Source organism: Ramularia collo-cygni (assembly GCF_900074925.1).
Source record: "Ramularia collo-cygni strain URUG2 genome assembly, contig: RCC_scaffold19, whole genome shotgun sequence".
Classification (NCBI taxonomy): Eukaryota; Fungi; Ascomycota; class Dothideomycetes; order Mycosphaerellales; family Mycosphaerellaceae; genus Ramularia; species Ramularia collo-cygni.
The window spans coordinates 31,176-58,256 of NW_019716273.1; the positions used below are offsets into that span (position 1 = coordinate 31,176).

At 52.9% G+C, this 27,081-nt stretch overlaps 8 protein-coding genes; 1 reads left to right on the forward strand and 7 right to left on the reverse strand.

Annotated features, from left to right (window-relative positions):
- Positions 1 to 1,518: 1,518 nt before the first annotated feature.
- RCC_09699 (related to Woronin body major protein) lies at positions 1,519 to 2,190 on the reverse strand (the record flags this gene model as incomplete). The annotated part of the gene is made up of 1 exon (XM_023774938.1): positions 1,519 to 2,190. One exon carries the CDS (start codon positions 2,188 to 2,190, stop codon positions 1,519 to 1,521), a length of 672 nt encoding a protein of 223 aa, XP_023630706.1.
- A 2,044-nt stretch (positions 2,191 to 4,234) lies between these two features.
- On the reverse strand, positions 4,235 to 6,489 carry RCC_09700 (related to quinate transport protein; the record flags this gene model as incomplete). XM_023774939.1 has 8 exons in its annotated part: positions 4,235 to 4,660; positions 4,721 to 5,056; positions 5,109 to 5,358; positions 5,412 to 5,570; positions 5,624 to 5,700; positions 5,796 to 5,970; positions 6,028 to 6,160; positions 6,216 to 6,489. 8 exons carry the CDS (start codon positions 6,487 to 6,489, stop codon positions 4,235 to 4,237), a joined length of 1,830 nt encoding a protein of 609 aa, XP_023630707.1.
- Positions 6,490 to 6,870: 381 nt separating this feature from the next.
- On the reverse strand, positions 6,871 to 7,980 carry RCC_09701 (probable glyoxylate/hydroxypyruvate reductase (D-isomer-specific 2-hydroxy acid dehydrogenase superfamily); the record flags this gene model as incomplete). XM_023774940.1 has 3 exons in its annotated part: positions 6,871 to 7,526; positions 7,576 to 7,840; positions 7,891 to 7,980. The coding sequence occupies 3 exons, from the start codon at positions 7,978 to 7,980 to the stop codon at positions 6,871 to 6,873; spliced, it is 1,011 nt and encodes a 336-aa protein (XP_023630708.1).
- Positions 7,981 to 8,361: 381 nt separating this feature from the next.
- Positions 8,362 to 10,086, reverse strand: RCC_09702 (related to endo-beta-1,3-glucanase of the cell wall; the record flags this gene model as incomplete). The annotated part of the gene is made up of 1 exon (XM_023774941.1): positions 8,362 to 10,086. One exon carries the CDS (start codon positions 10,084 to 10,086, stop codon positions 8,362 to 8,364), a length of 1,725 nt encoding a protein of 574 aa, XP_023630709.1.
- A 1,408-nt stretch (positions 10,087 to 11,494) lies between these two features.
- On the reverse strand, positions 11,495 to 12,727 carry RCC_09703 (uncharacterized protein; the record flags this gene model as incomplete). XM_023774942.1 has 2 exons in its annotated part: positions 11,495 to 12,573; positions 12,652 to 12,727. 2 exons carry the CDS (start codon positions 12,725 to 12,727, stop codon positions 11,495 to 11,497), a joined length of 1,155 nt encoding a protein of 384 aa, XP_023630710.1.
- A 689-nt stretch (positions 12,728 to 13,416) lies between these two features.
- RCC_09704 (probable 3-oxoacyl-[acyl-carrier-protein] reductase) lies at positions 13,417 to 14,400 on the reverse strand (the record flags this gene model as incomplete). XM_023774943.1 has 5 exons in its annotated part: positions 13,417 to 13,593; positions 13,648 to 13,716; positions 13,769 to 13,801; positions 13,851 to 14,293; positions 14,352 to 14,400. 5 exons carry the CDS (start codon positions 14,398 to 14,400, stop codon positions 13,417 to 13,419), a joined length of 771 nt encoding a protein of 256 aa, XP_023630711.1.
- A 190-nt stretch (positions 14,401 to 14,590) lies between these two features.
- On the forward strand, positions 14,591 to 17,304 carry RCC_09705 (related to C6 transcription factor; the record flags this gene model as incomplete). XM_023774944.1 has 7 exons in its annotated part: positions 14,591 to 14,712; positions 14,886 to 15,346; positions 15,402 to 15,754; positions 15,814 to 16,176; positions 16,228 to 16,794; positions 16,847 to 17,089; positions 17,164 to 17,304. 7 exons carry the CDS (start codon positions 14,591 to 14,593, stop codon positions 17,302 to 17,304), a joined length of 2,250 nt encoding a protein of 749 aa, XP_023630712.1.
- Positions 17,305 to 17,764: 460 nt separating this feature from the next.
- On the reverse strand, positions 17,765 to 21,226 carry RCC_09706 (uncharacterized protein; the record flags this gene model as incomplete). 2 transcript variants are annotated; one of them, XM_023774945.1, is made up of 6 exons in its annotated part: positions 17,765 to 17,937; positions 17,993 to 18,631; positions 18,925 to 19,500; positions 19,552 to 19,986; positions 20,104 to 20,422; positions 21,224 to 21,226. In XM_023774945.1, 6 exons carry the CDS (start codon positions 21,224 to 21,226, stop codon positions 17,765 to 17,767), a joined length of 2,145 nt encoding a protein of 714 aa, XP_023630713.1. The 2 variants fall into 2 exon arrangements, with proteins under 2 accessions (XP_023630713.1, XP_023630714.1); XM_023774946.1 differs by lacking the exon at positions 21,224 to 21,226 and adding an exon at positions 20,825 to 20,875.
- Positions 21,227 to 27,081: the final 5,855 nt, after the last annotated feature.

Here is a 27,081-nt window from a genome sequence, read left to right on the forward strand (position 1 = left end):
TTTACTTGGTGCAAAATATCATCTTTGGAAATAAGATGTTCCCGAAATCCATTCGATTCCAGTCGCGAATCCCATGTATGTGCATCAACGACCCCCTCCCAGCTCCGAGCTCTTTAGAAATCCAAAGTACGAATTGCGTGCCGGTCTTTTGAGGAAGTCGCAGGAAAGTTTTCCTCTACGCTGGTGGGTAATTCGAGGAACCGTGAGGTTTGTATTTTCCAATAAGGTCTCTGAAGGCTAGAGGTTCGCTCCAAACATCGAACGTACTCTTTCAAGTCGATTTCAACTGGGTACACCTTTGGATCGGTTTAGTAAGAGAGGAGGGCAGTGGAAGATCAAATGAATGGAATGGCTCTGTATGCTCTCTTCCATCGCCTTGTCGACAATCCCCACCGCCATCTCGGAATCTTGCATCAACACTCATATGAACAAGATCCCCAAAATGCCATTGATTCAAACACTCGGCAGGACGAGAGTATCAGGCCGAACTTTTCCTGCTACTACTGCTACTATAGCGATAAGAGAGACTTGCGAAAAGTGCTGCTGCACACCACCGCCCTCGATTCCATGTTCTCTGGACACTTTTTCTACGGAAATGCCTAATAACCCATAGCCGTCCGTCCCTCCATCTAGATACCTAGCCTGAGAAAACCCTGCGGATGAAACTTCTTACACAACGTCCGAAGACCTGCCACTTTCCTCTTTTTCCAAAAAGCATCATCGTCATCATTGCTCCCTCCCCACGTCTCCCGATCCCGGATGTTCCTCTTCCTCAATTCCCGTATCATACATGCATGAGACAGACCATCGCCACTCCCGCCTCATAGATCCATCTCCTGTTGCGGAAGAGAGAAGGAAGAAAGATCCTACTGGCCCAGGGAATTCAGAGGAAGAAGCACTTCATTTTCGTTCTTCTTCTCAAGCGAAATGCTCAAGTTTGGTGCACAGGCCGCTCCTGTCTTTTGAGTCCACCATGCAACAATATCTGTTGTTGACATAGGTAGGTACCTATGTTCTGGCAGGAACGCATTCACTATACTTCTACCTACCTGACCAATTATATGACATACTCACCACTCAAGCCGACTTATAATACCAGCCACAAGAGCTGACAACAACCTTCTGATTCTTACCCACCTCTCGAGAACGAACATGAGCAACATTCACGCACAAATGAGATGAGAGAGATGAACGTGATTATAAGATCATTCACATACATAACATATACTATCGACATCTACTATTCCAATCTACATCCAACCATCCATCGTTGAGCATGCCATGGCTCCAACACTTGTCCTCCTCCTCAAGCAAGCCGGTCTCGAACGCCAGTCAGGTATTAACAACCCTCCCAACATGATCCCAACGACTCAATCAAAGAAGTCTCGAAGTGTCAGTCAGTCCATGTCATGTCTTCATGTACGTGACACATCATACTAAACTGCAACACAAGTCAGCGCCATTCTTCCTCCGCAACGACAACACCATGAAGACAACATACCTTTTCACTACAACACTCTACAACCTGCTGCCATGGACAACCTTGTAATCCACAGCAAGCTCGCGACCCTCATCACTAATGACAAGAACCCTCACGCTTCCCCGTCCATTGTTGAAAGAGTCCGTCAAGCGGTTCAACAAGCTGCTCTGGTCAAGCACGGGAAGGCCCTGCTTGACGTCACCAGTCTCGGTCATGGCGACAACACGGCCATCCTCACGAATGTCCAAGACACGGTACTGCTTGAAGACAGGTCCGATCATGTTCTGGACAACAACCGATGGGCTGGGGTTGCTGACAAAGGATGACTCCTCATGGAGCTGCTTGGAGAAGAGGTCGACTCCGAGGTAACGGTGCTGACCAGTCTGGGCCGAGGTGGTGATGCGGATGACCTGGCAAGGACGGCCCTGTAGGATCAAAAGGTCGCCGATGCGGATGTGGTGGCAGGGGATGGTGATGGTGTTGGGAGCACCGACCGGTCGGCCGGTGCTGTAGGTGGAGCGTTCACGTGGGGCAGACATGGTGACTTCGCGGTCACGGACAACGACGTCTTCTTCGCGGGACTCGTGGTGGGATTCGTGTTCGTGGTGGTGGTGACGTCCGCCTTCGAATGGGTGGAGCACGCGATCGGCGGCCTTGTGGAGACCGTGACGGAAGGAGTGGTAGTGGCCGTCTTCGTCGTAGTATCCCATGTCCTTTTTGGATGGGCCGTCGACGGTTCTACGTTCTACCTGAACGCGTTCCTCGAAACGAACGGGCTTACGTTCGTCGAAGCGGTCGGCTGGGTAGTCGCGAGGGTAGGTGGACTTGTCTTGCCAATCACGCGAAGAGCGGTACTCTTCGACGAAGGGAGTGGTGCGGTCACGAAAGTCTCGCTCGGCAATGTCGATGCGAGAGTCGAGGTCGATGTGAGTGGCAGGAGAGTGACGAGTGGGATACTCGCGGTCGTAGTCACGGTCCTGAACGTCGATCTGAGCCTCGGTGTACCGTTGGTATGGCTCGCGGTATCTGAGGGGAGGAGGAGATGTGTCAGTGAGGTGTCACCAGAAGAGGAAGATCGTTGTTGATGATGAGACGAGTCGGTCAGAGTGCAAGTGGAGGATGAGGCGTCTTGTTGCTGGGGAGATGGCACTAGCTACGCGCGGAGCTGCGGGTTTGTGGATAGCGCCAAAGCGTGTTGGAGCTTACACCCCTGACGCCTCGCTTGGCAAACATGGCCCGAGCTGTTGCGGTGTGCAGTGGCCCGTGGGGAATCGAGTGCGAGTGCGAGCGCGAGCCAGTTGCGGATCGCGGTTTGCAAGGGCTGTAAACAGAGCCATGCTGCGTGGTGTGATGTTTTGCTGATGTTTGGCTGATGTGTTTGGGGTGGTGTTTTCCGGCGGCATCTCCTATCCAATGTTGTACTCACCTCTGGCGCTCAATGTCAACCTCTACGCGCTCGTTGCGGTATGTAGGTCTCTTCTCGCGGCCTTGAATGTGGACGTCGACCTCCTCACGGTAGCGGTCGTCTCGACGGGAAGTCTGAGAGGTTCGCTGTGGATGATCTTCTTCCCGTCCAGCGCCCTCGACGGTGACCTTGGTGTCCTTGGTGACTTCGGTGTCGGTGGTCTTCTCGTTCCGGTRGGATGACGGAAAGACGCTGAACGAGACCCTGTTGTGATGTTAGTGTCGCGTCTTCGCATCCTCTCCTCGTATCGAGGATGGGAGAGTGCTCACGGAAGTGTGGCGTTATAATCCAGTTTGGCGAGCTGGGCTCGAGACCTTTGCAGAAAGGCCGCCGAGCAGAGCTTGGGGGTGCAAGATGGACACTATGTGAATAATGCCAGCTTGCTGCGGTCTCGGGTCTTGGTGGAGACGGGAGACAGCTGATGATGATGCTGATGAATGGAGGGGTGGAAGAGAGGTGTCGAGGGTAAAGATTGGAACGATGATGTGGAAGAGGGCAATGTCGCGGCTTATGCACAGATCCATGGCCAAAACAGCCACTAGACTCCATAGCAACCCAGACGAGTGCACCAACCACCACTCACATCACGATGCTGCCTCGGTGTGGAGAAACGAACGACTGTTGACATGTTCATCCCAACAACGCATGCTTTTCGCTTTCTCTCATCATCAGCCTTTTGAGGCAGAATGGCTACATTGATCACGCATGTTGACGCCCAAAGTGATGTTTTTCCACCTTTGCCCCGTCTCCACACCACCCCTGGCCTCGTTGGGCGGTAATCCAGTGCAACTCCCCGTCATCTTGGACGACAACGCCTTCAAGTTGCAAGATCCACCCTGCTGTCGTGGACTTTGCCCATTGGGTCGTAAATAAGACGTCCAATGCACTCAAAACAATCCATCACATCAGCCCATGTCGATCTGTTTATCCATCTCCATGCAGCTTTCAAGGAGCTGCGCGAATTTGACGCGCTACGAGAGCTTAAAATCTGGAGCTGGCTGTCGAGGACACGCAATCGGAGCCAGGCGGCTTTCACATGTCAGTGAAATCGAATGGCTACGGACGTACCTTACGGAGTACCTCGTAAGGTAGGTACCTCTCGCTACCCTGTTGTCATCATTGGCACCGTGTTTGGCCACAGAACGGCCTCACCCAATCGCATCAGAAAAGCAATACAACCTTCAGGAGAGCGTCGGGCGACGTGGACATTGGCTACGTGGAACTCGCTGCGGCCATATCCCTCGTTTATTTCAGCCTGTAAAGCACGTCATCCCTATCCAACAACATCCTCACGCAGCTCCAGCATTATTCATCCCATACGCGACATCCTTGGCCTTCCCATCATACCTTTCCCGATGCTCCACATGCTCATCGACATCCTTCCCAACAACATCATCTCTCTCATCACCATCATCATCGCCATGTCCGTTCTGCAACAGCCTCGCCCGCGAATACTTGGGGATCGTATCCCTGATCGCTCCCTTGATAATGCTTCCCTCAAACAAGACGTGAATGCTCTCCAGCGGGACACCCTTTGTCTCAGGCACAMAAAATACAGTATACACCACCATCATCAAGCAACAAGCTCCGAAAAGCAGAAATGTTCCATATGTGATATCCGCGAGCATGATCGGCGTGAGCTTCGCAATGACAAAGTTGAAAAGCCATTGTGTCATGAGAGCTGCGGCCATGATGAGGGAGCGGACGTGATTTGGCTGTTCATTCAGTTCCATTAGCTCAACCCCAAATGTCAACATGTGAGGGAGATTACTTACAGCACACTCGGCAGAGAGCACAAATGGAATCGGACCCCAGCCAAAAGAGTAAAAGACCACGAAGAGGTAGACGCAGATGATCGCGAAGATGGAGTTGCCGTTCAAGGAGGATCCAGGAGCCACGGGGTTCACAGCTTGATTGACTCCAATGTAAAACATGGCAAACGCCTGGCCGATGCCTCCTATGATAAGGGACCATTTCCGGCCGAGCTGTTCCGTGGCGAACATGAGGCCAAGGGCAGTGATGACTACCTTCACAACCCCATAAATCCCCGTGGCAAAGAGGCCAGCGCTGGTTCCTTCCAGACCTACGGCCTTGAAGATCTGTGGAGAGTACTATATGAAGCATGTCAGTCGCCATGCTTAGGACTTTAAGGACAATACTTACGTAATTGATGGAATTGGTTCCCGTCCACTGCTGCCAGAACATCAACATCACGGCCATGGCAAAGGTATAGAAGGTTTTGCCATTGCTGCAAGTGACCTTGACTTGTGCGATCAGAGGCATCTTTTCATGTCCTAGGAAGTCTTCGACGATTTCTTCGAGTTCGCGGGAGACGTCTTCGTCTGAGGGATCTTTGGCGCGGACGTGAGAGAGAGCCTTGCGAGCTTCCGAAATCTTGTTCTTCTCGACGAGCCTAGATAGAACTGTCAGCTCTGGACGCTATAGTGGGATTTCAATGTTTCATACCATCGTGGACTCTCGTTCTGGAAGACCAAGCCGATCAGCAGAAGCGCTCCGGGCAGCATCTGTAGCGCAAACGGGATCCGCCATTGCTTGCTTGAGGTGTCTGATACGCTCTTGTTCACACCATAGTTCACAAAATACGAAAGCATGATACCGGTCACACTGAGCGATTGGTCAGCCAATGTCTCCTGCCTCTCGAGAAATGGCGGACTCACTTGAACAGCTGCATACATCCGATGCAGCGCCCTCTGATCTCTTTGTTGGCATTCTCTCCAATGTACGTCGGTACCACCTGAAGCGAAACGTAAGCAAGTGTCTTGGATGACGGGAAGCTGCATGGAGGTTTCGAGACGTGCTCTACGCCTTCCATGCTTCAATTCGACTCACAGCAGAGATGAGTCCAACTCCAAATCCACCAATAACCCGACCAACGTACAACTCAGTCAAAGAAGTTGTACCCAATCCAGCACAGGTCTGCACGATACTCCCAATGATGAAGATGATATCCGCGATGATGAGAGCTTTCTTGCGTCCAAAAGTATCCGAGACATAGAAACTCGACCTAGAGGGATATCAGCTAGAAATCCATGTCAAGCTAGTCTCCCCGTTTTCGACTGACATGGCTCCAAAGAAGCATCCTGCTTGCAGAACCGATACAATGTTTCCAGATAGGTTTGCGAATTCATGCGTACTGGCATCTAAACCGAAACTGTCCTGGAAGGACTTCATCGTCAAAACTCCCCCGATGAGACCTGTCATACCAAAATTAATACTCTCCACAGTCTAGAAGGAGAACATGATGTATACCAGTATCCCACCCAAACAACATCCCACCAAAAGACGCCACGGCCGTGAGGATATACGCCCTCCGATACTGGACTATATCCTGCCATATCGTCGGTTTGGCCGCCATATTCGCTTCCCCTGAAGAAAGAGTCTGATACCTAGGTCCAGGTCCTGAATCCCTGCCGAAGAGGTATGAAAAAATGCTTGAAGAAAAGTATGCTTGATCCTGCTGTTGGCGTTGTTTCTGCTTGGCTTTGCGACGGAAATAATGAGAGGGGAGGAACAGAGCCTTCATATGTACGGAATGGGGAAAGTCTCAACACGAGGAGTCTCGAGGTTCCCGACGGCGCACACTCGCCGCCCCAGAAAAGACCCGCTTTGGGATGGAGTTGTGGAGAGGTTGTGGAGTTTGGGTTGGAGAGATCACGGGAGGGAATGTCGGCATTGTTTTGCAAAGGCCGATTTGACGACGTTGGATGTCTTGGAGGTAGCAAAAGCCGAACCGGTCTTGTGAAGACCAACAGGCGAATACATCTCGGTGTCTGCTCCATACATGGGCAGTTTCGAGGCTTTACTCGATTGCACACTTCAAGTTTGGAAAGGCAGAATGCGGAAGACAATGCAGACTCAATTTGCTTTGAAGTCTACCCATGAGGCTTTCGATCTATATCAAAATCTACATCTTCGACGTTGGCTTCTTCTGCTCCGGAACCTGCGTGACAAGTCCTTTGCCTTCCACCGCCGACTTCAAGTTCTCCAAGACCAGCAACTCCATATCCTTCTGCGTTTCCCAAGTCGCAGTTCCAATATGCGGCAGCAACACCACATTCTCATTATCGATCAAACCAGGGTGAATCTTCGGCTCTTCCTCAAACACATCCAAGCCAGCAGAAAACACTTTACCCTCCTTGAGAGCATCCACAAGCGCAGCTTCGTCAATGATGGGCCCTCTAGCGGTGTTGACAATGACCACACCATCCTTCATCATATCARACTGCGGCTTCGAGATGATATGCCGTGTCGATGCATTCAGCGCCAAGYTGAGGGTAAGGACATCCGAAGTCTTCAAGAGTTCTTCAAACGAGACGTATTTCGCTCCCTCTTCTTCACTCTCCGGCAGCCGGTTACGGTTGTGATATTGAATTGACATGCCGAATGCTTTCGCACGATGTGCCACTGCTTTTCCAATGCCTCCCATTCCCAAGACACCGAGGACTTTCTTATTGGGGTCGTGGCCTAGAGCGAAGTTTTTACCTCTCCATTCTTGCTTTCGAACGTTGGTGAATGCCACGGTGATTCTTCGTAGAGCGCCGAGCAAGAGGAATATGGCGACTGACCAAAATGAGCTAAAATGACAAACGATCATGGAAGACAAACTCACCATCTGCCGTCGCTTCATTGACAGCAATCGGCGTACTGCTAACTCCAACACCCTTTTCGGTACATGCAGCAACATCGATATTGTCATATCCAGCTCCGTTGTGTGTGATGTATTTCAAAGACTTGGGCAGGCTCTGTACCAGCTCTTTGTTGAAAGGACCAGTAACGCTCGTAGATTCGTTCGATCGATAAATGGCCACAACATCATCGTACTCGCCGGCCTTGACCTTTGATAGGAAGTCTTCTCTTGAGCCTGATGGGTATTCCTATAAATCGTCAGCCATCTTCCATCAAGTTATGAATTCTGCGTGCACACCTTCAATGTGAGGAAGGAACCCAAAGCTTCCCATTCCTTGCGAGCGTGAGAGATGGTCCCAATGAGCAGAGCCGATCTTGATGCAGCCATAGTTCCGATTATGTATTAGAAGAGTGTATGAATCCACAGACAGCTCAGAGAGAGAAGAACATGCTCGAGCTGGAAGAAAGAAAGTACGGTGTCCCGCTCGGGGTTCGTGAAGCCGTCAGTATCCGCCTCAAGATCATCCCGCCCGTAGTGCACCCCTCCGGCAAATGCAGCTGGGTTCATGACATGTGCCAAATCCAAGACTGCTGACAGGGTCGGCGTTAGAAGATGTGGAGTATTCTACCTTCTGGCTCAAAGTTCTTGCCTTGAATTTCATTACCTATCTACAAGATTACAGAGTCCATGCTCTGAATGCAATGCCGCAATGCTGTGAGCGTGTCATGTCCCGTCACTCTTCCAAACAGTACTCCATACACTCGTCACTCAGTACGGCTTGTCGACAGTCTTGCCGCCGCAGTCTGGAATCTTGACGCCGTCTTTGAAATTTCGGTCCTCGTCGAACAATCCCCAGAAAGGCTCCCATTTGTTGTGCGCGGTGTCAAACTGGTGCTTCCATGGCTCATCAAACGCGGAGAACCAGAAGAATGTGGTTCCGTTATTCAATGCTCCACAGACCCACTCATCGAGGAAGATGTTCAAATTGTCGATGCTGGCCACGGCACCATCAGTGTCGCTTTTACACCCAAAAGCGTCGTCAGTGGCAACACCACAATCGTTGCCACCCTCTGTCGGCCATCCGATCTCGGCAATGATCTGAGTGGGATATGTGACCGATCCGATAGTGTTCGTTTCAGCAGTCTTCAGTGGCACATCTTTGCCTTGCCAGAACGTATACGCCCAGCTTGCGGAGTCTTCTGCGACCGTTCCCGCGAAGAACGGGTGGATATTCGCCATGACAATGTCCGAGGTTGCTGCCAAGGCAGTGTCCCAATTGTCGCCAAGATCTGCCGTGGCCACTGGCAGGTTGATGCCCTTGGCCGTCGCGTTCTTGCGAATCTCTTCTAGCGTATCTCCAAGCTCCGAAGCTGTCATGTACTTGGAGTAGAGGACTTCATTTCCCACAATAAGCCCAGCAAAGCTGTCGTGGGGATAGTTGTCGAGAAGATCCCACATGTGTGCGATCTGGCGGTCGTTTGTAGTTGAGTTTCCATCCAGATACACGCCGATCCAGACCTTCATAGTGTCTTGCATCTCCAGCCGGGAGATGGCCTCCAAGACCAGCTCGGTTTGGTTGCAGTCAGTTCCGTATAACCTCACAGCGGGTGCCAGTTGCGAGAGCAGCGCAATGTCGATGGTCACATTGTTCTGATCGGGACCACCATTCTTGATATCACACGCCGGGTACTGGGCATGGAACGGCGTGTAGTCTACTGCCGGAAAGACTTTGTGAAAGTCCTTGTTGTTCATCAGAGCCTTGATCTCCGCGCTGTTGATGGTGAGATCTCCGCCGGAGCTTGATCCAGGTGCAGAAGGGGAGCTGCCACCACCGCCTCCTCTGTTAGCCAGGATGCCGCCAACGACACCGCCAACAATTCCTCCAACCACCAAGAAGAGGACGAGTGCTCCAATCATCCATCGCAGTCGTTTCTGCCTGGTACTCTGTTTTCTGAGCCACTCGGACTTTTCAGTCTGACCTACAGGATCGTAGTTTCCGCCGCTGGATCCACTTCCCATCGTTCCAAGCATACCCGCGCCTGCGCCAGTAGCTGCCCCGGCTCCTGCTCCCAGAGCACGCCGACCGTTTCTGTTCTGGGGAACATGCTCAAAGTCATCCTCTCCATCATCTGCTATGTTGCTGGGGTCGAAGTCATCGTAGGCGTCGCCATAGTGTGAGCCGCGCGACATGTGTTGTTGATAACCAGCTGCGAGTGCTGTGTTGCTTGCAGCAGGACCGTAGCCAGAGTTTGAGTGAGAAGTATGGCCAGGAGATCGTGGAGGCGTGGAGTATCCGATTGCTTGATGTGCCGTCAATGGAGCCAAAGACGACGATGATGAATATGAATGTTGGTGGACGGGTGGTGCGGGGTTGCTCAGGTGAGGAGGAGGTGGCGGAGGTTCCGGGAGTCGAGAGCCGTAAAGATTATCGATGTCTCGTAAGGCTTGGGCACTTCCTTGTCGATGAACGTCGTGTGATGGCATGCTCATCATGCTGACACMTCCCTCGTCCATTCCATAACCATACTGGCGATCTGGGGAGAGCGGTCTATTGTCGTGATATGGATTGGGAGGTGAGTGTCGTGAGCGCTCCAAATGTGATGATGATGATGATGATAAGTCCGGTTGCATTCCAGCAGAGTGGGCCCCCTCCACATGGCCTGTGGGGATTCCATACTGTCTTCCCGACATGCCTATTGACGGTCTGGTCGCGGCACTGAGCTTTCAGTACACGACGGAGATCCGAGATGCAAGTACAGCGGCAAAGATAGCCACACGCTTCGTGCGACCAGGTGGCACAGCCTTGGGGGAGACGTGTGYGACAGTTGCGGGGCTATGTACGGAGTATGTACTTCTTGGCCCGGTGGCGGGACTTTGGTGTGATTCAAACGGCCGGGCTGGGATCACGGCACCCTCGGGATCACAACAAAAGGTGTTGTGAGAGAAGAGAGCATGAAAGACTCTACTGCGAGCTTTCGGGGCTGGTCGTCGTATTTCTTCGTGAGCTCTGCGCAAAAATCGTAAAGAGGTAAAAGTTACATTCGGGGTGGCTGATGATCTATTTGGAGGACATCTCGTATAAGCTTTCGGAGTCGTCGTCAGGGCGATCCGCCTCCACCCCACCACCGGCACGCTTTTCGCCCTAACAATGGCAAAAAGTCCAGGCGTTGGACTATACAGCCCGAGATGAGTGCAAACGATGTCACATGCGTCGACTCTATAGCCCCTCGAGATGGCAAAAAGACAAGCTTCCCACCCGGGTCGAACGAGTGACTGATTTACCATGTTAGAACTCTACTATCACGATGTGGATTGCGGGTGACCAACCCTTAGGATGATTGCGCGCTGCAATCCCACGCTCTACCACTGAGCTAGAGACTATAATTGCATTAGATGGAGTCCCTGAGGTGTGTCGTTGATCAGAACCTACAGCTCGGAGGTGTTCCATGTTCTTGATCTTGGCCGGCCAAAATTTCAAGTACAATATGGATGCTTTGTGATCTGAACCGACGAGCGGTGAGCTTCTCCACATGGTTCTCGCTTGCTGGAACTTTGAAGACCCGTACTTGACACGGGAAGTGGCATTTCAGTTTTCCATCAGCCCAACAATAGTAGCGTCGTATGCGACATACACGACTGCACAGAGACCAAGACGATTTCTGAAATCGGCAGACCTACGATGGAACTAGGCGTCCGATTCCTACGAAACGACGTCATCAATCATCGCTTCTTTGCCCGAAACCTCGCCATCCTCCGTACAATGAGCCTTGGTCCAATGGTCTCGCATCTGATCATGAGAGATCCATCGTCAATCCGTGCGGCCAACAGAGGAAGTCCCAGCCGACGAACATCATCTCCCGCTCAAGTGCTCGCCTCAAGTTCTCTGAAGACAATACCAACTTCACTCCCTTTGCAATGTAGCCTCATCAACCCTTTTCCGTACAGCCCGGCCAGTATCCGGCGCCCAGGCATCGAGAACATTCAGACTCTGTTGCATGCCAAATGTCTGATTATCGAGATCTTCTTCATCAGGTAATAAGCGGGGTGTATTGCCCTGGAGGGACATGACTCTGTCCGCCCAGCGCATCAGTCTTTTGACCAGATCTGGAAATCCCAGGGCCATCATTCCGCCGCGGAGATCAATCATTCGTCTTTGTGCAGGCCGATGGATTTGGTTCGCTGCGGTACGGTCGCCATACATGAACTCGTGGAGAGCGATGCGCCCGACCGCCAGAATCAGCCCGTCGGAAACACAGCGCTCAGAGTCGGAAAGTGCTTCGTTGATGGCTTTGATCGCATGCAAATGTAGCGAGTACGTGCGCTCGCGCTCAAGGACGCCCAGTCGCACCATGTCTCCAGAAGCAAAGAGCAAGCGTACGTAGAGAAGTGCAGGCTCTCCCATTGCTTTCTGCGTCATGAAATACTCCCAGTCCACGCCCTGTTCGTTCGTTATTGTGAGCGACGGCCAACCGCGTGGCGCAAAAACTTTCATCATATGGTGCAGTAGCCTATCGTACCAGGGTTGCCACGGTACTTGATAGGTCGTAAATGGGTCATTTCGAACAATGGTATGGAGCGTTGGAYGCGGAATTACGTGACGCGACGTGGCTTGCCCCATGTCACGTCGTTGATCGGTCTTCGCGTCGGCGATGCTGGCCTGACTGTCCGTAGAGGCTCCTCCAGTAGATGAAGGAGTTGCTAATCTTCTGCGCTTTCTCGACTCTGACCCAATGCTGTCATCGGAGTGTTCCAATGGCACAGGCGACGTGGGTAGCGACGCGACCTGGTGTTCTTTTGCCTGTAGCGAAGCATCGAGTAATGCATGAGCCTGGGAGCTCCTAATCGCCAGGGGCAGCTTCCTACGGCGATGCTGTTCCCGTGTGATATGGCTGCGGACTTGCTTACGACGCTGGGTACTTTTGACCTCCGATGGATGGGAGATGTTGAAAAAGGTAAAGTTTGATTTGACCTCTTTGGATACTGTGAAATAGCGTTAGACACGGCTAGAGGGTGGGAGTTGACTTGACCATGGCATCGACTGAGCACAAGAAAACGTACTGCGGTGGGGTCGCAACGGCATGGGACCCGCTTGGGACGGCGGGTGCTCATTTCCTGCATTGAAAATGTGCGCCATGTCCACACCCTCTCGCTTGCGAGAAGTCCGACCACAAGGCAGCTTCGACGGTAGGCAGTACAGATTGCATGCCTCTTGAAGTATGGTGTAAGTGCACCATGCCCCAGGTCTGTACTTATTACGCTCAGTGACGACGGGGCGCCGGTGATTTCGGTCAGTTACACAATTCTAGCCTTGTCTGGTAGCTGAGAGGATCGCAATCGGCTCAAGACCAGGGCAAAAAGATTGTGTCTAGATTTTGGGGATGGTTTGCTGGGAGAGATGGACGCATCATTCTGATATTTAACGCAGACAAGCATGCTAGAGACCCGACAGATCGCGGCGGCGATGGATCTGCGGTGCTAGGAGGGATGTGGGGGATCGGGGGGACGGTGACGATTGTCCCCGGTCGCCGTCAATCAGTTTTCACGATCTTGCATCTTCCAATTTGATACTAACACTCCCTGCTCGCTCTCAGCCCCATGTATTGGTCGCATATGCAATCGATGAGGTCATGCCTTACCAATAGCGAGTGCAATCGACTGAGTACCTAAAGGTAGGAGATGGATGGCCCGTACAAATACACTGGTTCTTGCGCCACGCGTTCAACAGACGTCTGGCGGCAGTGCCTGGCTCTGCGTGTGCTGGACTACGAAGGACCCGCCTTGAGATTTCTCTCTGCATCCGCTTATTGCCCCACAAGCGATGTCCTATTTCAGGCCCCCGGCGATGATGATGCTTTGCCCGGTGGCGAATCCAGTACGAGCATAGAAGGAGCATGCATTGGCAACCTCATCCGGCTCACACAATCTGTGTAGAGGTATACTATCGACGAGCCCAGGGAACTGGTCACCAGAAGGCAGAAGGCCGGTATTGCCCACCATTGCCTGAGAGTGTTAGAACCAGTTCGATGGAGCAGATGACTGTTTGGCATCACTCACAGGAGCCACATCGTTGCAGGTAATGTTGTATGGAGCTAATGTGGTGGCAAGGTTCTTCATCATGGCCATCTACTACCTGCATTAGCAATCTTATGCTGCAGTTATTTATCGATCAACATACCATGCCACCCTTCGATGCGGCATAATGACAGCCCTGGGAAGAGTCAGCTTGAGTCTGAGGACAGAGTACGACTGTCACAAACATTCATGCCACCGCCATACGCAGCTATGCTTRAAACGAAGATGACACGACCCCATTTTTGTGCCTTCATGCCATCCACGACGCCTTTGACGAGCAAGAATGGAGCTCGTAGGTTTACGTTCAAGGTGATCTCGAACTCGCTCAAAGGAATCTCAGAAACATCTCGTATCCGTTTTCCATAGCCTGCATTGCTTATGAGAATATCAACAATGCGGTCGTGTTCTTTTTGGACATCTTCGCAGAGCTTGGTCGTCTGTTCTGGAGACGCCAAGTCGGCCWGGTGAATAGAGAATGACTGTTTGCTCTGGGATTGAGCTGCACGGGTCCTGAACTCTTTCACCAGAGCTTCGAGAGAATCTCGATTTGATGAATATGTCAGAGCCAGATCACAGCCAAGGTCGAAGAACTGCTTTGCACAGGCACTACCGATGCCACCAGAAGCTCCTGTAACGGGGTTTAGAAGGCATTGTGATCATGGTGTGCCGTGGAAAGGTCAACTAACCAGTGATTAGTACAAGCCTACCGGCAACATCGTTATCTGGGCTTGACATGATGTCTCGAAAATGCTCGAGATTGCAATGCTGCGCTATCAAACTATCTTATAGGCAAAGTGAACCCCTACGCGCCGTGAGTTGCCGTCCTGCCGACAGCCGATTCTTATGCCCCACTCTCATGATGATGCTCTTCCATCTCAACTGACAGCTTACCCCGACATCGAAGCCCGGTACCTGATTATTCAACATGGAGGGCAGTGAGACCATTACTAAGAGTCTAGCCGATAGAGTCAATCCCGACCCGAAGAAGGAAAAGCGAGTGAGCCGTGCCTGTCTCGCCTGCAGAGCGCGAAAGTCGGCCTGCATATTGCAAGTTGCCCAACCCTCCAACAGCCGATGGCGGACGCTGCAATGTTTCAAAGAAATTCCCGGCGTGTGTGGCTATGAGCCATGGGGCTGCAAGCCGACACGCCTCGCTTTCCGCGCAACAGTGGCCGACACGGATAACGGATCAGATCGGCTTTTGACTGACCCTTCCGTAGGCCAACCGTCGACGGAGTTATATCGACGCCATGCGAAAGATGCAAGGCAACCAATCTCGAGTGTGTGATTGGATCAAGCAATCGTGGCGGGCGCAGAGTGCGCAAACGAACCTTTGATCAGACTGGACTGGAGGACGGAACGCCTTCTTCAGTGAAGAGTTCCAACCCCATTTCTTCCGGAGAGGATGTTCAGAATACCTCCTTCAGTAATTATCGGACAGATGAAACTCCAACCCATTCCGCATGGGCGGCAGAGGAGTACGGTCCCTCCCGCCGTGCACCAGAGAGGACTTCGCCTACTCCGGCCATCATGCTCGACCCAGCTCTTGAAGCTGCGGATACCAACGCAAGGGAATTGCTAGACAGGAATTCTTCCGGCTCGGAGAACATCGCCTTCAATGACCTCCAAAATCCGAGTGACGCGTTGGGCATACTAGCCCAGATTGCGAGCAATGGAGAAAGTGAGTGGGACTTTGCCTGACAGCATGCAAAGTTCAAACTTGTTGACCATACCAGACGCTCCTCCTTTGAATCGCTCGCACAGTCTACCTAGGGCATATGATACATCTCAGCTCGACTATGCGCTTGTCAGAGATGGTCGATTGTCATTCTCGAAGGTCATCACATTGCTACAGAGGTACAAGTATCACTACCATCCATACTTCCCACTCACCCCTGCCGCCACACTAGATGCGGTCAATCTCTCAAAGACAGCATTCGAAGAGCCACATCTTTTGACTGCGATCCTTGTAGTCGCTTCGAGGGACTTGACTGATGAGCCTCATGTGTTCAAAGCTTGCTCGGAGCACATGCGATCGCTGGTCTCAGCACTCGCAGCGGGTGGACCGGGCAATGTTGAGGCAGTTGAGGTATTTTCCTTGGCGGTCCTTTATATCCTGATACTTACGTGTGTTAACTCATGAAACAGGCGCTGCTCGTGCTCGCCGAATGGACACCCTACACGACTCGATCCGATGCTGGTCATGTTGGCCGCGGTGAGGAAGATCGCGAAGCATGGATGCATGTAGGGACTGCTCTACGCATAGGTTACTTCCTGGGCCTCGATAGGTATTCCTTCCACGTCCGAGGAGACGATGCCAAGGATCCTCAATGGCAGCGCAAACGTCTTGTCTGGACTGCTTGCTATATATCGGATCGACAGATCTCCATACGTCTGGGTCGTGCGTTTTGGTCGAGGGGACCTGGTCCATTGACCCATTTGTCCGCTACTGACTTCCCTATGCTCGCTCCCGCCAGTCCAGGTGATGAGAATTTCGCTGAGATTTTCCAGGTACGTTTCATCTCCTCCATGCTGTTTCGATGTCGTTCTGACGAAATACAGGCTACTCTAGAGCTCACACTCCTGTTTTCCAACGTTCATGATGTATTGTACAGCAACCCAGGCAACTCAATGCGCAGTCATCTGGCAGGAGGTTACATCAAATACATTGACGACTTCCGCAGCGCAATCTATGGCTGGAAGAGTGTATGGGGAACTCTCACTTGTTCACCGCAGCTGAAAGCAACGCTTCTGATGTCCTATGACTACCTCCGGCTCTATACCAACGCCTTTGCCTTCCACGCAACAGTAAAGCGTGCCCTGCCACAAATACAGCAAGAGAGCCGAAAGTCAAACAGCACCGCTCCAGGCCGTGTCTTCTACAACAATGTCGGCGCTGTGGGAGATGCCCGTTTCATCTACGAGGGACTGGACGCTGCGAAGAGTTTGCTTAGTATGGTAAACACTTTTGTGGACCCGGAGAAGTCTCTACGATACATGCCACTTCGATTCTACCTCTACTCAATCTACTCTGGGGTATTCCTCTACAGAGCGAGATGTGTGGGCGTCCTTGCTCCTGATGAAGAGCAGTCAGTTCGAAACATGGTCAAAGAGACCGTGAATAGACTGGTCCGTAAACATACCCCTTTTTCCAGAACAAAATCATTAACAGCTTTCATAGGAGCGATCAGGAATTGGCACACAGCATCCCGGCAGTCGATATGCCCAACTTCTCAAGCTACTCTGGGAGAAAGTCGAGCGCAAAGAACGCAAAGGCACAATCTCAACGGCTACCCTCCAAAACCCATATCGACCGGGCAGTATGGGCGGAGGACCAACGCCGGCTTCGAGCTCCTCTGTATTAACACATGACTCTCCCGCCACAACGGAGGTCATGGGTGATTTCTCCTGGACGGATTTGCAGGTTAGTGCATGCATCTTGTCCCATGGGCGGGAAGTAGAGTTGATTTAACTGACGATGGAATCTTTTGCCCACAGGCGATTGGGGACTTTGCAGTCAACGGTAACGGCGGGCTCATCAACGACGCGGAGTGGTGGAGTGGATTCCTCCCGGCCGACAGCAACAATTTTCTATTTGATACGTTGATGGGTGTAGACGATTGGAATCTGGGCCTCTAGTGAAGGGCGCCCAGATAAGTGCATTGAGCCGTGAGATCAACGCCAGTGATTGATTGCGTGCATTTGACATGAACGATGGTCATAGCGTCAAGCGATGAACATGGACCATGCTGTCCCTTTGAGACGCTGTGACGGTGCTTGTGTGAGTGACTACACAGTGAAAATGTTAAGATCGATGGCTTCATGTTCAATGKAATGCATTATGGACATTTACATATGGAGCAGAGTCAGCACGTCGTGCGACTTCAACTCCGGGCATCATATCGCTGCACAGGTCAGCCATGCCAGACCGACTTGCTCGCAGCCCCAGCGCCCTTTGAACTCCCCTCATTAATGGTAAACAACTCAACTCCCATGCTCTTTTGAACGCCAGCAGTATAATCATCCCCTGAGCGATGTCGCAATAACGCTCAACGATGCGTACAGCCATTAATATCACCATCTACGAGCGTCCGACCACTTACATGGACTCGGCTCGCCTTGCACTCTTGTTACGCTCGAGCCACTTTCGCTTGCCTGGGCGTGTCTCGAAGTGGGTCGCGATTGTTGCCGCCTCTTTGCCGTCTGCGATCATGGTGCTTCGTATCTTGTTGCGATATGCATCAAGCGAGCGTTGCAAGAACAATGTTCGCCCTGGTTAAGCGTTAGCTACTGATGGTCTGGAGAGGAACGACATGCTTCGACATACCGTTAAAAGTTCGTGCCTGTCCCCAGCTCATGCGGTAGCCCAGCTCGTTTAAGGCAACTTCTTTGTTCCTCCGCGACTTGGTCATGCGAGGCACAGGCAGTTTGGCCTCGCTACCGTCCATGAGGGAAACAGGCACCAATGTCTTACCAGCCGCACCAACTTCGGGGCCATCGTCTTCATCGTCCCAGTGACCGCGCGCCCGCGGTGAACCAGGTGGCGATCTCATCTGCCGAGCAAAGTAGGAACGAGGGTACACCGCGTTGATCCTGAGGTGGGCGTCTGGCATGTCGTCCATCTTGACTTGGTCCAGCATTACCCGGACCCTTACACGAGTACCTCGTTGGGTGTCGTCGACGAGTATGAACTTGCGACGCTTAGATTCAGGCACGTCGCCAAAGAGTGCACGCTTATGCTCTTCGTCTTCATACTTGACCGAAGCTGTGGCAAGGGTAGAGGCATGACCATGCATGGATTCCATGCCGAGGATCGATGGCATGGACGAGGCCGGATGCGAATGCTGAGGGTAGCTTGGGTAGAAGTTCTGCGCGTATCGGCCCGCTGGAGATGCTGATAGATGATCGTTCTCTCCGTTTGCCCCTTGCTCAGGATGTCCGGCAGCGCTATTGTAATCATTTCCGGCTAAAAGCGAGTCCAATCGTTAGCGCCCGAAAGTAATGATCTGATGCATGGATGTGAATGCGAAGCGAGAAAACCAGCGCAGCAAGTGATGGGCAAGAGCAAAAATGTACAAGAACAAGATACAAGATGCGAATTGCCAATCGCAACCGTCGGCGAAGATAGTAATGCTGTACAGAGTCGTACGGCTAGGATGACGGATATGCTCACGACCTTTCTCTCGGTCCCTCCAACGCCACAAATGCGCATGCAACAATAGTAGTACAAGGCAATCATTCACATCTGGTGGAACATACCGCTGACGTCGTTGCCACCGCCGGATCCGCTGCCGTCGGTGTGATGGTGATGCATGCCACCTGGGCCCATATTCGGCGGGCGTCCTGAGCCTTGGGCCATGCCGTTGGGTGGCAGCCCAGCGCTGCCAGGCCCTTGCGGACCCGGGAATGGTCCACCAGGCGTCGCCTTGGCTTGGTTCCTTGTGTTGATCTTCGCCATGCGTCGCACGCGACGGCTCCGTAATCTCACGTCTTGGTTGCTATTCCTCCAGCTGTCAACGGCACGCTGAATCAAGCCACGTTTTTCGCGCAAGGGAGGGTTCAGTTGTKCCAGTGCCCAGCCAACCGCATTGCATTCGCTCTCATAGTGCAAACGGTTTCCCTTGTATTGGTCTTTGCCGCAGCATGCACGCGGGTAAACGCAATTTGCAGACTTGAACTCTTGGCTCAACTCATCGACATTCACCGACTCGACGTCGCAGCGGATGGTGTATTCCATCTTCACGCGGTCGCGCGAGTACTCAAAAGCAATCCACTGCACGCCGTTGCCATCTTGACGAACGACGAGCGGCGTCGTTKCCGGAATGGGACCTGGAGCTGCACTTGCATTAGGGTCGTCTGTGGAAGATGTCGGTATGCCGTTCATACCTGGACCTGAAGGTGTTTGGGACGTTCCCTGAGGAGGTGCCAGAACCGATGGTGGCCGCGGAATGGACGATTGTGATGGTTTGGCGTCGATTAGACCAGCTTGCGGGTGACCCTGTTGGGATTGTGACGATTGATGCATCTGTTGCTGGGGCTGTTGGTGTGACATCAGCATGCCGGGTGCCGATGTCATTTGTGAATGATGCGATGCGGCAGCAGGATGTTGCCCGTATGGCGACGGCTGCTGCATCTGGTACTGTGGGTAGTACATTTGGGTAGGCATCGAGGATAAGCCGTACATCGGTCGACCATGTGCATCCGTCTGCGGCGAGTGGATGGATGCCGGAGAGTTGGACTGCGGTGTCTGGTAGCTTGAGATTGGCGGATACGACTGGCGGYCGATAGCTGCCTGTGTTGCTGCCATGCTCTCGTTTGGTTCTGCAAAGCTGGTCAGTCCCAGTCCAAAAGTACGAGCCATGGCATCGATACCAGCGCAACGACCAAGTCATTAACGCTCGGGGTATCTTGGTTGTAAATTAATTGGTTTCAACTCACCTGATGATGCGTAGCTCCCCGCAGCGCTATTGTTGCTGTACGGACTGGGATGGGCACCGAAGAACGCGGGCTCACCAGAATGCTGCGATGGGATACCCGGTACAGCAGACGTCCCGATGTACGGAGACTGGTGCTGCTGGTGCTGGGGTGGCAGGCTTTGCGTCGACGAATGTGGCGAAATGTAGGGTCCTTGAGATGATTGTAGATTTTGGGATTGGTGAGGCGAGTTTGGGCGGTGTTGTTGGATTAGACCTGCCGATCGTGGATGCTGCATGTGCTGGTGGGGTGGAGGCAGTCCCTGCTGTCCATTTGACTGATTCTGCAACGTGCAATAAGAGTCAGTATATGGAACGGTGCCTGAATCGAGCGCTGATTATTCATGTTTCATGGTTTCGTAGCCCAACGGGGAATCGGAGACGTGYAGGCCAGCAAAGCCCAGGTTGTAACAGCAGCGACAGGGACAGGGAAGATAGGTGTGGCAGTTGGCGGGAAGCAGGGTCAGCTCAGCGGTGAGGCAGCTGTAACTTTCGCAGCATCCGTCTGAGGGGCACGGGCGGGGAACGGGCTCCACTTGGGAGCGAGTTGCAGGCGTGGATGGGTTTGACTTTTGTCGTGCAGAAGGAAATGTTTGGGGAACAGAGTCGGTCAAATCAAAGGTAAAACAGCGCTGGGTGTGCAGTCGCGAGTCAGGGAGCAGAATGTGAGAATTGAAAAGCCGTACCAGCGGTGGGCGAGGTTCATAGTGATGCTGTTGTTGGGGTTGATGTTGCATAGTCGATGGTCGCGTTGCCGATGACGAGGGCAGGGCGCGCGAGTGCGTGGTAGAGGACATGTGTGGCAGGGATGGGAGGTGCCGTGCTCGCGTGCTGTCGTGTGAAGGTGTTTGGAAAGTGTGCAGAGCGCAGGCCGGGGCGGGTGTGGCGGCCCTTGGGGCAACAGATATGCTGCGGGAGCTGAGCAAGGTTGGGTGGGGGAAGAGTTGTGGACGTGCGTGCAGCAGCAGCAGAGCAGAGCAGCACGGCGGGTGAGGAGTGGTAAAGCGGGCAACGAAGCAGGTCCAAGAGCACACACACGCACAAACACACGGCAGAGCGAGCGAGTAGAAGGTTGTTCAACGTACCATGCCGAGAACGACAAGTCTGAAAGCGGGCTGTCGTGCTGGGATGTGATCGTACGGCAAGTCAGGATTGGGTGCCGGGCGGTGTCGTGGCAGGGCGAGCGCCTGCTGCTGTCTATGCGTCAGACGGCGCGGCGAGCAGAGTTCGGCGTACAACAAGCCAACGGTTTTGCGGGCTGATCGGCTTGATAGACAGGGAGGGGAGCGAAGATCGAAGGTAAAAAGCACGCCGGGGACCTAGCTAGCAGAGGTGCAAGTGCAAGGTTGGTTGGGGTTTAGGGATTGATGCCCTGCTAAGCCAGCAGGGCCTTATAGCGGACGTGCCTGCTTTCGCGTTGCTTGCTCGCTGCTGGGGACTGCGCCGGCCTTGGCGCGCGAGACGACGCTGATTAGCTGCTGCACGGGCGACGGTGAGCTGCGAGGAGGAGCCCTGGCAATGATGCCTGCCTGCCGGCCGCCCACGTCCGGGAAATGGGCCGATGGGTCACGGCGCTTCATTCCTCTGGCAGGGTGTCCGTCCGCAGGCAAGAGGGCGGATGTGTGTGTGCACGCAAAGGTGATGCGCCGGCGTGATCGACGTCCCCTAGAGCGGAGCCTAAGCAGCAGTGGCTGCGCAGGGCGCTCGCTTGCAAACGCTGCTACGAAAACACGAAACGTGCTTGTTCACTAGCGCCGTGCGACGTGCAGAGGAAAAAARCGTATCCACCTTTCCACGCGTTGCAAGCCTCCCGATGGTACCGAAGGGCGGAGTCGCTGTTGCCGCCGCCGTTGGCGAGCACCGCTTCAACCTTCGCTTCACCTCACCTCGTTGACGCTATCAAACTCACTTTGCGACCACATGCAGACCTGCGCGGTGCCAGCACGGCCCTCTGTGGTTGGTGTTGTCGACGCTCACCTCATCGACCGACCATCGCCGTCGCGGGCTGCGGCTGTCCGCACCCGCATAGCTCTCACGTTGCACCACACTCACGCGCATCGGCTCGCTCCGTCCTCGTTTGCCCGAGCTGGACCAGTTAGAGTGCGTGAGGAGTTCATTCATGCCGCCCAAGCTTGGCGCACGCATGCTCTGCTTCTCGCCATCAGCTGCGCTGCAATGCACGCTTGGGTTGCGCAACACGACAGCGGCGTCGCTCGGCCCCAAAGCCCTCACGAATCCTTCGCACGCAATTGCCCTCTTCGCCTTGCTCGTCAAGGCTCGACCCCGCATTAGCTCATAAACGGGTCCTTTAGCTGCCGCGAAGCGCCAGACCGCTGATGGCGTCGATCTCCGCCTCTTCTTCTCCACAGCACCTTGCATCGATGCCTGAAACAATCGCTAGAGCATGAGCCGCATGAACCTTCCTGCACCCGAAAATGCACCGAGAGAGGCTCATGTCCCGAAATCAACACTACCGCCCTTTTGCTCTGGCGCGCRGCGTGGCATGCAGGCTCACAATGCACCCATGAGAATTTGACCATGTTTTGTCCAGCAGGCCTCGACTAGCTCGGCGACCTTCGCAGCGGCACGCGCAAGCGAAGATCTCATCGGCGTTATTGATAGGTGTGCAATGAGAATGGAATGCTCGCACAAGCTTGCGTGAAGCAGCACTAACGGAATCCTACCGAAAAGCCCGGGTCATCCGCACTTCGTTTTTAGACGACGAGGACATAGCGCCGCATGGGTATACTTGGGTTCGACCCAGCCAGCGCTATCCTGCACTACCGAGAGCGACAGGGCGACTTGTGGCACCGCCAACCACAACAACCTCGCTTCAAGCCAGCAGGGCATGGATTGCTTCCTGGCGCTTTCCTTCTTCGAGACCACATGCTCCGATTGCCTAGCGCGCGACCCCGATGACAAAATCTTCCATGGAGCTCGCGATCGGCTGCGCGACAAATTCTCGTTGTAGTTGGCGCGTTGGGCTCGACAGACAGCGAATTCCTTGATTGTGCTGATCTAAAGCCAATCCAGCAATCTGAAACACGACATTCAACGGTAAGACGCACGTGGCTCCCTGGACTCCAAATGAGCTACGATTTTCGTACCAGGCTCAACCGAAAGCATCATCCTAGCTGCCGAGGAGGCCGCTGCTCAGATCACRTGGGCCTTTTTTGGTGCGAAATGCATTCCCGGAATTAACCCTTGTCGTGAGTGATGCGACATGGGTACATGATCATCACGTTGAATGCTTGCAATCTCTTTCACAATAATGCGACGCAGGAAATGATGCACACCAGTGGAGGCACTCGTCAGCTGTGGCTCGGTTACAACACTACAAGTCAAAGTCTACAGTGGCATAATTGGACTGTGTCCCGAAACCTAGCTCAACGGCAATGAGAAGTTTCCGCCAGTCCGAAAGCGCAGTGGAGACTAGTAAAGCACATTGAAGCTTAGCTTCGAGGAGAATTAACCATGTGCAATTGCCGACCATTCGATACTGTAGGTCTCCTCACTGCTTAAGTCACCATACAGCTGACGCTGTTGTCGAATGCCTTGGCTGGGTACCCCGCTCGCGGGACAGCGCGAGCGCGAGCACTCAATCGATCTGGCTCTAGAAAACTAGGACATACTGCGAGCGCGCAGTCAGGCCCACAATGCATTGTACGTGGTTTCACGTGCCTCGCGGCAGTGTCACRCATTATCAAAGATCTGATAGCTACCGTACCCGAACCGGAGGAACTGTCCGCTGCCTGAGGCCCTGCTTCACCCTGGTACTTGCTGGCAATCGATCGGAAAGATTTTTCCCGCATTACGCGAAGCAGTGCATGGTGGAGCAAAAGTGCATTGTTGTTGATGATCAAACCATGACAATGTGGCTACAATTATTGGTCCGATCGTCATGATTCATCCACCCACTCAAGAACTCCCACGATGACGGCTTTTGCAGACTGCTTGCGATCACGAGACCCGAGACCCTTTCCACGTTTCCGCCTTCAACGTCCAGCGCGAGAGTCGCCAGAGAAGGCATAGTTAGTGATTTACTTGAGATTAATCCCAAACCAGAAGACCATTATGATACGAGACGCGAGATGAAACATGCTAGGACAAAGTTTGTTTGTGTTTGGGAGTTGAACTCAAACACCAGACGGTCTGGACTTTCGCTCCTCTTCCGCCGTCTTCCGCGTCGGCACACAATAGACTTCTGGGTTGAAACTCCCGAAGCAAAGCACGAAAAATGCCCGAAACCTGAACATTTCACAGTTGCATTGAAAACACATCGCAGAATGATGACGGGAAAGTCGCGATCGGGGCTGGGACTCAACCATTCGGAGGAATACTCCGCAAATCGCGATGACCTACAAATCAGACGACGCACACCTTTACAGTAGTGGGAAAAGTCACATTTGCCGAAGTGCATGCGAAAGGGTGAGGACATGGAGGTAAGGATGTTATCATCATCACTTTCTTCGAACACCTGTCCGAAACCTTTTCCTGCGACGCCTTGACGCATTGTTATTATTACGATTGAAGGTTGAATTGCAACACCAACAATAACATTTCGATCTATTCCTGGCTTAGATCTTGTCAGATCAAGGCCTCCACAGCCCAGGATGCCAGGTGTTTCTCAAGCAAGGATTCTCCGCTGTTCCGGAGCTCCAGGATAAGCCCTGAAGCTGGCATATGCAGCCATCTCAACACCTTGCAAGCGGCTGTCAGCATGGGAGGGGTATGTCCAAGGGCATGGCCTGGACTCCATGATTGACGCAGGCAACTTGCGGGAGTGAGACATGGGCCGCCGAGACTCGACAATCGAACGACTCCAATTTCGAATCTCGCCGTCGGGCACAAGATATGAGGCGGTCACGACATCGACATCATCATGGCACGGAGAGTAGAGTTCCGTGGGCTCGTGTCAACTATCATTAGATCCAGTGATGACGGAGCTGCTGACAGGAAGGGAAAGTGGTTGCGTGGAAATGTCTTGCCCCGCGATAGAGGTACTGTAGTGCATGTGTGACTGCGTCCCTCTGAACCATTCACCCATTACCCGGAGACGCTGTCCTGTCGGTGACAACCAGCGTTCTCCATGGCAATCTAGATCTCACGACGCTATGAAGGGGTCGTGAACGATTTCTTGGGCCTCGTTCCTTGTGCCTGCTGCTCGACACTGMAAGACGGAGCGCCTAGKCATGGGTCCCAGTACGACGGGGCTGTCAAAAAATGCATGGTGTCGCTTGCTTCTCCCGTACGACGCCTAAATATGACGGCTCTCGCTACCGACTTGACTGCGCGTTTCGATTGATATCAAGGCGACGATCATCAAAATTTGAAAGAGACGCTGCCATATGAAGGACGGTCTCTTGGAGGTTTTCGCTCTGCCTCTACTCCCACAAAGATACCACCCATGACGATGCGCCAGCCGTACGAACCCGACATCTGCGCAGCTACTGCAATGGCCCGCAACGTCTTCACCACGGCATACGGTGGACGTTGAACGACAATCGGAGCTCCTCTTGCATATCCGGAAACCATCTGATTCATGTCAGATCGCAATCGGACTATACTTCGAAGCGTCGCGACAAGTGTGTTGAATGTGGAGTACTGCGACCGTTTCCGCCAACTCCATCCTTCTCTATAAACATTCAAGATTGAGATGTTCTGCAGCACTTGTCAAGACTATCAGGCGTTGACGGAGAGATGAAAATGCTCAACTATATCCGTCGAGACTATCAGGCGTTGGCGAGAAAATGTGTCCGTTGCAGCAGCCACACCGCCATGGAGTAATTTGCATGAGTCGGGGAGCACACCTATACGCGAACATGACAAAGCTCCTGCATGTACGTCTAGATTGAGGCATATCTCTCCACATCTCTAGTAGGTGGAAGTTTGAAGCGAGATAATGAATGAACGTCGACTGCTGTGTACCTCTAGTTACTTCGTTCTGTTGGTGTGGTGCGAGACTGTGTTGTGTGGCTGTCAAAGTTGCAGCCAACCGTGTCGTTCTTATAAGCTTTACTTTTCCATTAAGTGACGGACCTCGATAACTGATGGATGTTGAGTGAAGTAGAGGTTCCAATCGGGATTCTTGTTCGTCCCTATGTTGCGTGGTCGTATCGTTCGCCTTTGGACTGTGGACTTAAGTGTTCCGAGTCGTGCGCTCATCATTCCCACCAGCTAGTTACTGGTGCTGTTCAATAAACTCGACATCAATCGACCTGGCGATGACAGGACATGTCCAAGCAAATACATAGCTATCTATTTATGCACCGCGGGAGCATGGAGGTGAGTTGTCCATGCGCATTAGAAGATTTCAAAGAGACGTTTCCAATGCTGTGGTACTATTCTAACACACGGTCACCCGAAAAGCAGTCAACAACACGGCCTCACTCAAGTCAGACCTCCATAAAAGCGAAAATGGCGGTCGAAACAACCCTCCAAGCGGGTAATAGTATCTACATGCGTCAGAGAGCACAGCAGCACGATAAATCACCGTTTCTACACTACCCCAACCCTAACCCTAGCACAAAACTCGACCGAAGGCTGCGTTCTCGAAGACGACGGCACTCCAGTTTCTTTCAGAGACTTTGTAGRCATTTTACCCAAAAGTCAGGCTTTCATCAACCTCACATCGTCCAGCTGGAGTMCCTAGTTCTCAGAATGAACAAGTTTATGGACTTGGCCGCTCCCTTTCCAGATGGCAGAGCCTCTATGTCGGGGCTTTGTATGCAGTGTTGTGGGCGACGTGGAACATTCTCAGAATGAGTGTCWACTGATACGTGATACTTTCACAGGCCACGAAGGCTCAACCCAATGGATAGGGCCTGTGCTACTCCACGGTTCACGAAACAGAGCCAACTGTCAAGCTCGCAGCTGGATGTGGCTTCCAATATCATATGTCTAGCATGGGTATGGTGACAGAGAAGACTGCGATTGAGCTGGA